The sequence below is a fragment of the Heteronotia binoei genome, chromosome 15, assembly GCF_032191835.1.
Source record: "Heteronotia binoei isolate CCM8104 ecotype False Entrance Well chromosome 15, APGP_CSIRO_Hbin_v1, whole genome shotgun sequence".
NCBI lineage: Eukaryota > Metazoa > Chordata > Lepidosauria > Squamata > Gekkonidae > Heteronotia > Heteronotia binoei.
Window position 1 is genome coordinate 10,656,982 of NC_083237.1, and position 14,291 is coordinate 10,671,272.

At 42.3% G+C, this 14,291-nt stretch overlaps 1 protein-coding gene across 1 annotated transcript; it reads right to left on the reverse strand.

Annotated features, from left to right (window-relative positions):
- Positions 1-4,085: 4,085 nt before the first annotated feature.
- LOC132582987 (vomeronasal type-2 receptor 26-like) lies at positions 4,086-13,071 on the reverse strand. The gene is made up of 4 exons (XM_060254652.1): positions 12,863-13,071; positions 9,849-10,140; positions 5,905-6,034; positions 4,086-4,987 (listed from the first exon to the last, which is right to left on the reverse strand). The coding sequence occupies exons 1-4, from the start codon at positions 13,069-13,071 to the stop codon at positions 4,086-4,088; spliced, it is 1,533 nt and encodes a 510-aa protein (XP_060110635.1).
- Between the last annotated feature and the right edge of the window lie 1,220 nt (positions 13,072-14,291).

Sequence of the window (14,291 nt, forward strand, 5' to 3'; positions counted from 1 at the left end):
ATCAAAGCAAAATTACTGCTTATTTACTAGCTTCTTTAGAAAATCTTCACTGTGGCTGCATGAACAGATTATAGTGATTTAGTTAATTCAAGGGGAAATAATTGCCACAGTGAGCTTTGAGGTCTGAGAGGTGCCACAATTTGGTTTAATTGATTGTTCCAGATGTGGCCCCAAGTTTCTTGTGCTTCCTCAGCAGGACATATGATTACCACCTCTGACTTGGGAAATGTCATGAAGAATTGGGGAAGGGGGATACTGTGGAGGCCGGGGGTGAGGTGAAACTGTGAGTAGCCGAAGGAACTCAGCAAGGATATGAAGCCATAAGATCCACCCTCAGCAAGGACATGAAGCCATAAGATCCACCCTCCAAAGATGCTGTATTCTCTAGGGAAACAGTCTAGATAACAGCTCAAAGTTAGGGAGAACTTCATCCCATGTGTAGATCTTGTCAACCCCAGTGGAGCAACAAGTGGGAGATGGTTTTGAGATATCCATGGTGTTCAAACACCACCCAGAAAGTTAAGCCCTAAGGCTATTTTTACTGATGTTCCATTTTCTTGTGCATACTACCAGAGGAGATCCAGTCCTCAGCAGCTGAAAACACCTCAGACTTATGCACCATGGTGAAAACCCACGCGTACCTCGTGTGGTCGTCGGTGGCCACCAAGCAGTATCTCCTCCCCGACAGACTCTTTGGCAATGGGCCAATAACGTCTAAATGGACTAGTTCCAGGGCTCGTGTGCTTTCCCTTGAGCTTTCTTTAGCAACAGCACACGCCTTGCTTTTGGTCTTCTTGCAGACCTGGCAATCCAAGTAACATTTGCAAGGATTTACTTTCAAACTAGGCACAAGCTCCAGGGTTTTCTTTAACGCCCTAAATCCGCAGTGCCCAAGTCTCCTATGGAGCAAATGTATACAATTATTGTGCACAGGCTCATTCGACACCTGAGCCACCTGGGCACAATCACTCTGGACCACATACAGTTTACCTTCCCTCTTTCCTGTCACAAGCAACTTTCCCCCACCTCCCAGGATTTTGCAGCAGGTTTTCTCAAATCTCACCTGGTATCCCTGGTCAAACAGTGTGCTAACACTCAACAGGTTAGACTGCAGTGAGGGTACATACAACACATTTTGCAACATACATTTCAGTGCAGGAAATTCCACATTGCCTGAGCAAACAGAATTGGCAGTGGTCCCATCAGCCAATCTCACATACTTATGCTCAGGACTGTCAATGTTTTTCAACAACTCCTTCTCGCAGCAGAGATGGCTCGTTGCCCCGGAGTCTAAAATCCAAGCAGACCCTGTGCTCTCTACTGCAGACGTGACCAGCCGGGTTGCTTCCTCACACGGGCTGGCGGTCCTCCGCTCTCGCCGCACACGCCCCCGCCTCTTCTCCCTCTCAGGGCAAGCTCGGAGCAGGTGCTGCGACGACCCGCATCCATAGCAGCGACGGACTGCAAACGCAGTCGGCTCCACTTCCTCCACCTTCGGACGCCTGCCAGCAGCAAAAGCTGGCTCATTCTTGGCTGTCTTCCCGGACACACCGATAACAGCACGCTGCCCGGCCGACACCCCCGGACAGCTCACGGCCGCAATTCGCTCTTGGAAGTCAAGCAGGTGGGCACAGACGTATTCCATGGTCAGGGTCGCTACGTCCACCGTCTCCAGAGAAGTTATCAGGGGAGTGTACTCAGGTGGCAACGACGACGGCAAAATGTACACTCTGTCGTCTGGAGCTACAGTCTTGCCTCTTGCCTCCAGCTCAACGAAACAGTCCGTTAGCCGTTTGATGTGATCTTTCACACACCCTCCAGCCGGCATAACGGTGCGGAACATCCTCCTTGTCAAGGCCATGAGGGAACCAGCAGTGGCGCTAACATGCACCGCACTCAACGCGTCCCAGGCAGCCTTGGGAGTGTCCTTCCCTCGCACATAAACCAGCTGGCCATCTCCTATAGACAGCACTATGTTGGCCAGTGCCTTATCCGATAACACAGTCTCGGCAGGAGATAAGTCAGCAGGGGGGTTACTCACGAACAGCCATTGCCCTTCACGCTTGAGGTAGTGTTGCATTCTCAGGCTCCACACCGCGTAGTTGGCTGAGGTGAGCTTCTCAACGGCTACTCCAAGCTGTTGCTGAGCCATCGTGCCGACTCCTCCTCACGGCTGGCTGCCGACGTCCCTCTGGCTCTCAAACAGAGAACGGTGGTGCTTCTGTGTCCTTCACCGGCGTTCCTCGCCTCCGGCTCTTTCCAAACTCACAGTCAGCTCAACTCTCAACTCTCTCCTCCGCGCAGCGGAACCGCCCTGGGCCCATAACCCTGTCGGAGCGGGAGTAGCAGAGTGAGGGAGATGACTTGCCCGACACAGGGCTTCAGGAAAGAAAATCAGGCAGACACGTGCAACTAGTGCCAAAAGGTGTATTAACATATATACACAACAAGTGCTCTCTTGTGCAGTCTATACAATATCACCTCCACGGACAAAGTGCTTCGCCTAACCACCATCTCACAGGGAGAGACCTGTGTGATGCACACACAGATCATATATAGTCCAAGCAGCCAATCCTGGCCGTGCTGACTCAGCAGATTGCATCACTTGGCTTCTGCCGGCTCAAGCCGGTCTGCTGATCAGGTCACTGTGACCTAGCCTGGCAGCTAGATCACCAGCTGTCATACTGTGGCTGTCAGACTGGGTTTATGTAGATTCTTGCTCCAACACTCCTCAGGCCAGCAAACATTTTTTAAAAAATCAAAACTTTTGAACCATTAAAATACATTTTAAGCTATCAGATATTTAATAAAAGCACATAAACAAATACCACTAGAATTAGGAAGAAGGGTCAGTAACCATTATTGGGGGTACAGAAAACAAACTGGAAAAGTCTTCACCTGCTGGTGAGAGACACTGACAAAGGGAGACAGGTGAATCTCCCTGGGGGGAGCCAAAGTTTTTGTGCCATGATGGAGAAGGCCTTTCTACTCTCAGATGGTCAGGTATACCAAAGCAGGGCCTCCAAAGATGACTGTTGTATGGGGCATTGTGCACCAACTTCAATTATAAAGAGGAATGGATAGAGTTTGATTATCAAGAATTGTTGTGCAGTGTGACCAGGGAAGGAAGTGAATGTACTCTTTCTTGTTCATGAGTAGACAATTGAGGACCAGCTTTGTGATGCTCCAATAAAGGGCAGAAGTCAGTTAGCAATTCTTCCATTTTATTTTTGGAAGATTGTGTGTGTGTGTGTGTGCACACCTGGAAGACATGGCAAAATCTGGCGGTCCTGGAAGACCTATTGTGGCCCCAGAAGACATTCAGAGAAATGGCTGGATAAAGCCTGTCCTCACCTCACAACTTCTGGTAATTCAAGAAGGTCTACTTGCCAGAGGCGGCCCATTTAGCTTCCAGGATCTGACAAGATTGGACTTTCCTGGGGTATCCAGGTCAGGGTTTAATTCTTCTCTTGACAATTGTTGTTTGCTGTTTCAACAATGGAGGTGGCAGAATGGGGGCTGGGAGCCATGGGGCGGGGCTTGTGTAGAGCGATCATAAGTCTATACTACAAAATCATCTTTATTCATAATCATATATACCGGAGCTACTCAGAATCAGAAAAGCCATAAAGGATTCATTTCTAAAGATCACAACTAGTCATTTTAATGATGATGCCAAACACCTGTGAATCATTAATGCCTAATGTTTACCAGGAAATCTCTGAGCAAATGAACCAATAGTTTCATCATCTACCAGTAAATGTCAATACATGGCTTTTTAGAATTGTTCATATGAAAAGATGATCAAGAGAAATATAGGATCGTTGACAACATTTGAGAAGTCATGTTTATCACAAAAACATTGGTTGTTTTTTTAAAAAAACCCAAATACTTATCAAAAAATGATCACTCATAATTAGCCATACAGAGAATTTCTGTCCTCATATTCAGTCATATGAATCAGTCCAACATTGATTTGTGTTTATTTGAAGTCTGTTACCTAGCTGTAATTGAACAGTAGCCCAAATCAGATAAACTCCACTATCTTCCTTCATTACACACTGAATTCATTACACCATGGAGCACTAAATATTTCTCCTAATTAGCTGTTCCTTGTGATTCATTTGAGGTCTCAGCAGAATAATGTAACATTTTGGGAAAAAGATAAAGTATAGTAACCCAGTACTGGAGGACAAGATGGAGAAGATCTCCACAGCTACCATGTACTTTCCTTTAGTGCTCAGGTAGGTTGGAACAAAAGACAACCAAACACTGAAAAATATCAGCATACTGAAGGTGATGAACTTGGCCTCATTGAAAGTGTCTGGCAAATTCCTAGCATGGAATGCCACCATCAAACTAAGAGTGGAAAGAAGTCCCATGTAGCCTAGGATCACGTAGAACATGGTGATAGACCCTGGATTGCATTGTATCACTATTTCTTCAGTCAAGGACTGTGCATCTAAATCTGGGAAAGGGGGGAGTGTTCCCAGCCACATCACACAAAACCCTGCCTGAAAAAGAGAGCAGGAAAGGACAATTGAATTGGTCAGTCTTCTCCCCACCCACTTTCTTATGCTGCCCCCTGGTTTGGTGGCCATAAAAGCTACAACCACAGTGATGGTTTTGGCCAACACACAAGAAACAGCCACTGAGAAGATGATGCCAAAGGCAGGTTGCTGGAGCCAGCAGATTAACTTCCTTGGTCTTCCAAGGAAAAGCAAAGAACAGAGGAAACAGAACAGAAGAGAAACGAGAAGTGTGTAGCTGAGATCTCGATTGTTGGCTTTGACTATTGGGGTATCTTGGTATTTAATAAAAATTCCTAGAACCAACAGTGTGATTATAGATAAGGTAACAGCAGCAGAAGTCAAAGAGATCCCTAAAGGTTCTTCATAAGATAGGAAGTTTGTCATTTTGGAAATGCATTGATCTTGATCCTTGCTTGGATACTGATTTTCCTGACATACAACACAGTCATCCATATCTGAAAAAATAAGAAAGAAAGAGGGGTAATCCCAGTGTCCATTCACATATAACTTAACACCAGTTTCTCATGATTGGCTTCCAGGGGGGGCTGTGGGAGTTCTTTATACTTACTCCTCCAAGAAGGTTCCATATAAGGAGATGGCCATCTGAAAATGCATTCTGAGATTCTCTTGCAGTTTCATGTTGTTGTTTGTTATTGTTTTTACAAGCAAATGGCTTGCAAAATTCCATTTCTCTCCTCCCCTGTAGGTTCCTAGACCCAACATGTGTGACCCATCCAGGTAATTACCAGTTCTTGAAAGAGCGACATGACGGGGGTAGACCTGGTAGGTGAGGTTTTCAGTGGCAGAATGGAGCTGAAAGCTATCCTACATGCTTTTAGTGTTAATCCACACTGAAGTCACCATCAACCTGGCCCATTCTACATTCTTCCCTCCCTGATTTCTTCCTGCTTCCTCAACTGCCCCATTTTTTTCTTCTTTCTATAGCCTGCTCAGTTGAACATACACCCATGCTTACATATTTCCAGAGATCACATTCATCAATTCATTCATTCATTGGTTCATTCTTTCATCCATTCATTCATAATAGTAGCACCATTAGTTAGACAATGCAAGATACCAGGTGCAGGTTTCTTTCATGACCAAATCAAGACTACATTCTTCCGCACATTGAGGATAAGATATGATTTGCGACAGATATGGCAGTCTTGAAGTGAATTGGTGAACTGGCAGTAAATAAAAACATTTGGATTGAGAAGACATACTGCTGATCTAGAGCAGAAGTTGTCATTCCTATAGGCAGGATGGAAGAGATGGTGGCCTTAGGTGTTAGTTAGATAGAAGGGTAACCATGCATCTAGCAAAACAGTTGGATCTGAATCAATGTAGAATGCTACTGCACTCTGTTACCTACCCACATGGTTTGAAATCTTCCCTTGTGCACATGGAGCACAATCGTAGCAGCAAAATTTCTTCCCTTCCTTCTTCCTCTTGTGATAGCCAGGCGGGCAGTAATCATTGCACAAGGAAAGGGGCACCCCCTGCTGCACTCAAAAGAGAAAGGTTGGGCAGAAGAAATTAGGTTCTTGATCATTAATTGATATGGAAATAAACAACTAGACAGCTGCATTAGAAGAACAGAAGGATTCAGAGCATCTTGCAAGGCCGTCTCTCGTCTCAACTGACCTCATTTTTGCATGCTGTTGTCTGGTTGAACAATAGTGGATGAATGTGAGGAAATAAACTTACTTCTTTCCCCCCATGCTTGAACCCCTAGCACGAAATATATCTGGCTGTGCCATACAAAGATGTTTTTGAAAATGTATCAAAAGTAATTGACCTGCAAAGAGGGCATCTGGTCTCCCCTGTACCATAACTTCTTCCTTTGAAAGTATCTAAAGCCTTTTCCCTTTTCCTTCCTCCTACTTCCCTTTCCACCCACCATAATGTTCTTTAGTTTCCCCTCCTTCTATCTTTCCTTGCAGCTGCTTCCTTAGAAAATTATTGCAGTGCTGACCACTGGGGCCAATCTAGTAATATGGTGGGAATCTCCCAAGGACTTGCATAGAGCACTGTATTATCCCCTGTATCTCCATCCCCACACTATTTCCTTTTTTACTTCCCTCTGGCAATCCCTGTAGCCTCACCTTTTCCTGCTTCCTTTTCTCCGTCCAACCCACCAACTAGGTCTATCTACTCCCCTTTAGCTATATGTATTATCCATTCACTTCTTTTATGCTTCACTCCCCCCTCCCCTCCCCAGACTGGGAATCCAAAGCATCTAGTATCTTTCTTCTCTTTGTCATTTAATCCTCACAAGAATCTGGTGCAGTAAATTAAACTGGATGTATTTGACAGGCCCAGGATCACTGAAAGTGCTTCCACAGCAAATCAGGGATTTATTTGAACCTGAGTATCCCAGATTTAATCTGATACTCTAATTGCTTTACTACATCAATTTTCATGGGGTTGTTGATATTGAAGAGTAGCAAACAGCCAGAACTGTAAATTGGGTGTTAGCAAGTTATTCTGTAGCAGCTGCTAGGTTTAGCCCTGGTAAGCCCTCCCTCAAAGGCCAAAATAAATATAGATATAAGCCTGCTGAATAAAAGCACCTCTGGATATGTCCTTATGCTCCACTGTCTTTTATTGACCCCCACTATGTATTAAACTGACTATAATATTGTGGTTGCTTAGCAAAAGTAACAGATAATTTGTTTCTTAAAGCTACATGATCTGCTTCTAATATTTGGGGTGTTATGTCCCTCAGTGTTTGGGGTGTTTTTTTTTGGGGGGGGGGGGTTAAACCATGATGTTTCTCATGTTTGTAGAAAGTTCCCTCTTATCCAAAGATTGGAGTCGCCCACCAAAATACCCTTTCAACCATACTTGGCTCATATTCCTTGGCCACGAAATCATTTCCTTTTGAATGATGAATTCTTGTCTTTCAAGAGCATTGGGATCCACTCTTCCAACTTTCACTTGAAGAAAGGACTTGTTTGGGAAGGTGATGAAGTTTGTTATGTCAAATCCAGTTCCCATTTCTCTCTTTGCATTAAAAGACATGGCTTCTCCTTCTGAGTTATTAAACACAATGCGTTGAAGGACTGGATGGAGCTGGTTGAAACCAACGGGGAGAAGAATGTCATTTATAACTATATACAGGCAGAACATTTAGAAGGAAATTCAGTTCTCCTTCCTCCCAGATATCAACCAACATCTGGTCAACAGTGGTTCAGAATGGACCAAGCTAGGTATTGTCTTCCATCCATTGATGGAAACAGAGGCATTGTTATGGTGGAGAGATTACCTGCCAAGGCTGAATATCTGGAAATTCAATGTTTTTCCTTCGTGGAATTGCTCTGTAGATGGATCTCGATGAGTACATGGCATGCAATGCATATGCCACAGCATTGACGGCATTATATATGCTATAGCTATAACCACTCATGTCCATTTCAAAAACTGCACTAGGGAGATTCACTAGCCTCTCCTCCCCAGTACATGTATCCGGGATCTCCATTGCATTCTGGGGATGCTGAAGTGTACAATCAAATGCTTGTTCCCAAAAGGTCTTTAGAAAACAATCTAATATTTTCCAGTTAGGATTTATGTTCTGAAGAAATTTCTGAAATCCAGCTACTTCATTTGAGTGAGCTGTGAAGGAAATTGCACCATCAAAGTATTGGAAGTCCCAGTGCTTTTGACTGCCTACTAATGCAAAATCAACCTGGCCTGTCAGAATCCACACCTTTCTGTAGGAGGCATTTTCTTTATATCCAGGATCTCCTAGGAGCATATGAGTGATAAATACCATAAAGGTTCTTGATTCTCCATAGAAGATATATGCATTGGCTTTGCTCTCTATGAAAGGTCGAAATATATTTGCGATTAACTCATTCACAGAACTTAAATTCTTCCAGACAAGAGTGTTTGGACATCTTTCAGTGATGGCTGAACAGATTCCATGTTTGGAAAGCAGTGGCTCCAGAGCTTTCAAGAAATGTTCTCCATTGTCATCATCCACAGCAAACAGCCCGACCCACATCCAGCCGAAATGCTGAAGCAGCCAGATAATTCCCATATACTGATGATCTTCATTTGAGACCATGCGGTAAAACGAATGGAACTGTTTCGTATCCCTCTCCTCTGGGGCAAATGTACCGTATGTGAGCTAAAAGGAAAGTTCAGATATTCTACAATTAATTGTATGGGGTGTTGGCAAATCAAAGCCTCTTTGTGTAAGGAATACTTGCTGAAACAATTTGAGGATTTCATCAACAATAGAGTTACACTGAGTGAAAATTATAGCTGAAAAAACAATGTTCTTTTGACCACCACCACCCTCTTTGCCAAAATGAAGACACAATATAACAACATAATAAAAACAGATTTTATTAAAGTGACTGGTCTGCATTATCAATGTATCCTATGAAGTTTGAAGAACAGGTGGTATTAAGAATGTCAACTGCAACTTAGTGTAGACTTGGAGGTTTTGAGGAGGTGCTTGTTGAAGGTGTGGGTTGAGGACCAAAAAGAGCTCAGCAGGAATGTAATGTAGATAACGCGAAACCACACCTGGAGGCTAGAAACCTTGAACTGTAACAAAGGCACTCCATTGGCTTTCATTATTTGGGGCAACTTCATTGTGGCTTCTGATTTGGCTGGAATGACCACAAACTTAGTTTATTGCAGCCTAAAACTCAAAACCTAATGCCATTCAAGTTTTAAAAAAAGAGGTATGGTTGATGCCACAAACAATTCTGCCAATCCAGCTAATGAAGGATTGGATTAGAAACAGCCCTTCATCCATTGATGATTCAAGGTGTTCATCAGTTATTCCTATTTGGATTCTAGCCATACCCCACTTGGGTCCTTCCGAATGAATGCCTTAAAGAGTTTCCCAATTAATGGCATAACCACCTCGGTGGGGAGGGCGGGCTATAAATTGAATTAAACATAAGCATAAACAAACAAACATTGTAGAACTGGGATAGGGTTCCCAACCTTTTTGAATCTTTGGGCACAACAGGAATTATATCCCATGGCCTGGACACCAGCCACCTTCACTAGTAAATTCTCACGCCTCATTTGAAGCAGAGAATCTGGGACAACAGCGTCCCTAGCTTCACTGGATCCATGAATGATCTTAGAAATTGTTATGGGAAGGAAACTCCTAGAAGTACTATATCCTAACTTCTACTTCCTGATACTTCTTGCTCATCTGAGGTAACCAGCTTTATTGTTTGCACTTTTGCAAATCACACAATTTTGATTTTGCTGTTTGTTATGCCTCTCCCTTCTTCATCGAAATTAAAAAAAAATGTGAAAAATCACACTGCAAAGTATGTATCCTACCTGTGGAATCTTATAAAGACTGAAGATATCTGCCATTTGAAAGGAGGTATCAGAGGAAAGCCCCCCAATGACAGCCATCAGGTTTTTATGAGTGTCACACATATAATTGGGGAAGCTTCGATGTATCTTGAAGATGAGGTCCAAAGAGTTACGATAGGTCACTCTCGCATCATAATAGCTATCAGTGATGTGGAATCCAAGTGTGATATTGGGTAAGATCTGGGTATTATCATTGATCTCACTGATGGCGAATTCCAAGGCCAGGACATGCTGGTACAACTTAGTCACGACACTATGGATAGGCAGGTATTATTTCATACCATACTTCTGTAACGCACCACATTTTATCATACTATTGATTGTTTTGTCTCTGACTAAATTAGTTTGATAAAAGGCTATCTTTCAATATATTTTTTTCTGATTTTTTCCTAAGATAGTAAAGATTATTTACATGAAATTACTTTGGGCTTATCTAGAACTTGCTGCTCTATGAACTTCTCTAGGAAAGGAAAACAGGAAAAACTGTATTTTGCCAACTCAAAGCAGTGAATGAGAAAAGAATGGAAGAAGTTAAATGGGTGGGAAAGTAGAACCAAGGAAAAGTAGAACAGAAATCAGGTGCATGTGAAAATCTTACAGCAAAGGAAGGAGTTTTGCTAAAGGATTCTTATTTTTAATAAGGCTTATTTTTAATTCAGTAAAGAAATGGTTTTATTGCATTCCAGTATGTTATAAACGGCTGGCAATCTTAATCAAAACTTCTTCTGCATTCCACTTCAATTCCTATGCCTTGATTTTGATCATCGGTGTTATTGGTGTTTGCCATCAAGTCACAGCTGATTTGTGGTGACACCATAGAGTTTCCAAAGCAGGAGATGTTCTGAGGGGGTTTGCCATTGCCTGTCTCCATATTGTGGCTCTGGTGTACTTTGGTGGTCTTCCATCCAAACTCTACCCCGGGCCAATCCTGCTAAACTTCCAAGATCTGTCAAGATAGGGCTAACCTGGGCTATCCAGGTAGGGGCTATCAGCAATAATGCTCATAAGCTTATAGGTACTGAAAGAATCTGTTTCCTCAATATTGTGCTCATATTTGAGCTGCTGCTAACAGATTACTGATTAGATTTCACATTTCTGGCTTGAACTGCTGAAAGGTAAGGCCTCAAAAGGGGAAGTTTAAAAAAAGTCCCCCTTTTTTAGAACTTTGAATACATTTTGCCAGTGTTTCTTTTCACTACAGGACAACACCATATAACAAAAAGAACCTTTCTTAATTTAACAGCTCTGACATCTTTGAGAAGTGTTATTTCCTGTCTTTGCAATACTTTCTGGTGTAAGATATCATCTACACATTAGATATTTCTCATTTTTATATCTAACATACATTTCTTAATATCTTTACACAAAAAGTACCATTCCTTCTTTTGGATGCTAATCAATATATCTTCCCTCCCCACCAGGGCTTTCATCTGCATGCATTAAGAATCTATGTTGATACATAGAGAGACTAGACAATAATTTTAACAGCTTTTCTGGTTCACTAAGAAACGTTCCCCACGCCTTTTTAAAGACTAAAATTATTTCATTTGTGGCTATTTAATAAGTATAAATCCTCACTTTTCAAGTTATTGATATTTCAGAAGATATTTCAGAAGATATATCAGAAGATATCCTGCTTGCTTTTTTTGTAGCTTCCATGTATGCCCAAAATCGTTGGTCTTTATCTATCAGTCCTATTAGTCCCAAATCCATTGAAGGTCTAGACACTCCTAGATCAACGGTCTGCCCAACGTATTTCACTGATAGATTCAGTGTACATACTGGTTCTAAACTAAATTGCTTCCCACTTGGAGACATAATATTATCTTTAAATGTTACAGGACAGTGAAAACTTATTGCATAAAACCATTGGCCATTGCACTTGCAGCAATTTACAAGTTAAAAGCAGTCAGGGACTCTAAGATGAACATGTTAGATTATTCAAAATCTAAGTTACATGCAGCAGACCCATGATTCCATAATCAGGCTCAAATAGTCCAGTTAACAGCATCATTCTACTGTCTACTGGATACTGCCTTTGCCCTGATTTTACTAGCAGCCAATGCAAAAAGTGCTACTTTATAAGAAACCTCAAAGTCAATATCTGATAATAGAAAGATTAACTTACCATATCAGAGGCCAAATACAATTGTTTTATTATTTTTAAATGTTGAGCACTGCTATTTTGCCTTCTGGCCAAGATTTTTATGTTATCGTTGACAGAATTCTAAGTTCCTTATTACTCCAAATAGACTTATTAAATAAAAACGGTATCCTAGATAGCAAGAATTGATTTACAAGTAATGAATGATTCATAAATACCAAAAATATCTAGGTTGGGTACCTAAGCTGTCCTAACCAAACTGGCTTTTGAACAATCTCCCCCTCTCTTCTTTTCAGTGTGTGCGGATTTCTGTTAGTTACATCATTGTAGATGGTTGAAACTTATAGAGATATCAGATAAAGTGTACACTTCTTTGGTGCTTTTAAAATATTCTTTCCAACTGGTAGGGTTGCCAGATCCTCCCCCACACAATGAGAGATGGGGGGGGGGGTACGGTTTGCCAGAACCAAGTGGGAAAAATCCTGGACACTTGGGGATGGATACTGAGGAGGACAGGGTTCTCGGTGAGATACAGAGACAAAAGTCCACCCTCCAAAGCATCCATCTTCACCAGGGGAACTGACCACTGTAGTCTGGAGATCAGTTTACTTCTGGGGGATCCCCAGGTTCCAACTGGCATCTACCATCACCACTACTTCCACTGGTTCTGCTTTACAAAATACACATTATATTGTGGGAGAAGACATTCAACATACTTCGTAACAGACAATAGTGAACATAAGCCACAAAATAATTGGAAGGGTAGGAAGGCAAGTCTGGGAGCACTTTCTTTGAGCATTCTGTCTATTCTATAAATAATACATGGGTTTTGTGATCTGAGCTCACAAAAAAAAGGGGTGTCATTCCTTACTTGGGGATCTCAAACAAGTCTGATGAAGGATTTTTCTTGAAGTTCAGGTCACAGAACACATAGCCAATGTGAGAAACAATCCCACCAAGGAGGAAGTTCCCTGGTTGGTACAACTCATGGAGGTCAGGGAGGGCATCTCTCATAGGGCATTTGTCTGATTTGCTGGTCATGGAAGTCTGTAGAAGTGGCACGACCATGAATGCTACCATCTTATGCCAAATTTTCTCTACAGATGCCGGTCCTCCTGGTCTCATCCTCAGTACTGGCTCAACCCAAACAGTATCTTGGCTTTGTTAATACCCTTTGGACAAAGAAGCACGTCCACCGTTCTTGCAGCATCAACTGGATAACAAAGGCCGCCTGAGTGCCAAATGAGTCTGCAAAAGCTTTGGTTTCTCTTCCACCTTATCAAAACAGAATTGGAGAGTTCAAACAGACAGAGCCCTTCCCCTGCTGAGCCTTTTCTCCAAGCTGTTAACGGTGAAGGAGTTTTTTATCATCACAGTCTGGCTGGATTACTACTGATTTTCCTAGCTTCTGTTGAAAATCTTCACTGTGGCCGCATGAACAGATTACAGTGATTTAGATAATTCATGAGGGAATAATTGCGACAGTGAGATTTGAGAGGTACCACAATTTGGTTTAATTGATTGTTCCAGATGTGACCCAAAGTTTCTTGTGCTTCTTCAGCAGGACATATGGTTAACCACCTGTGACTTGGGAAATGTCATGAAGAATTGGGGGGCGGGGATACTGTGGAGGTCGGGGGGTGGGGTGGAATACTGTGAGTAGCAGAAGGAACTCATTAAGGATATGAAGCCATAAGATCCACCCTCTAAAGATGCTATTTTCTCTAGGGCAACAGTCTGGATAACAGCTACAAGTTAGGGAGAACTTCACCCCATGTGTGGATCTTGTCAACCCCAATGGAGCAACTAGTAGGAGACGGTTTCGAGATATCCATGGTGATCAAACACCATTCAGAAAGTTAAGCACCAAAACTATTTTACAGATGTTCCATTTTCATGTGCATAGTACCAGAGGAGATCCAGTCCTCAGCAGTTTAAAACAATATAAAACAGCAGGCCATTTTTAAACTGAGTGGATACTTTTATTTAAGACAATCATATGTACATTGCAGAGTAAGAATATGAAGGGGGTCTTGAAACATACCTTAAATAACTTTGTCAAAATAAGAGTAGTAAAAAAAAAATTAGTCATACACTTCAGATTCACTCCTACATTGATAGGGATATCTCCTTTTTAATTAATTTTGAGGTGTCACCCCCACAAGGATTAGCTTCTTAATTTGTCCCAGAACAGCAACTTATATTTATACGCTTTCAGACAGTTGCATGAAATCCACCTGTTTAATTCACCCAGTATTTCCTGAGCATTCTCTCAAAACCAGCTCTAGCTGTATGATTGT

Bases quoted from the DNA above. Each gene is read 5' to 3' on its own strand.
- LOC132582987 (XM_060254652.1), bottom strand. From the start codon at position 13,071: ATGGTAGCATTCATGGTCGTGCCACTTCTACAGACTTCCATGACCAGC. The intron at 10,141-12,862 runs GTAAGGAATGAC...GCCTATCCATAG, and splicing joins GACTTGTTTGAGATCCCCAA to TGTCGTGACTAAGTTGTACC. The intron at 6,035-9,848 runs GTAGGATACATA...TTTTGAGTGCAG, and splicing joins GTCTTTATAAGATTCCACAG to CAGGGGGTGCCCCTTTCCTT.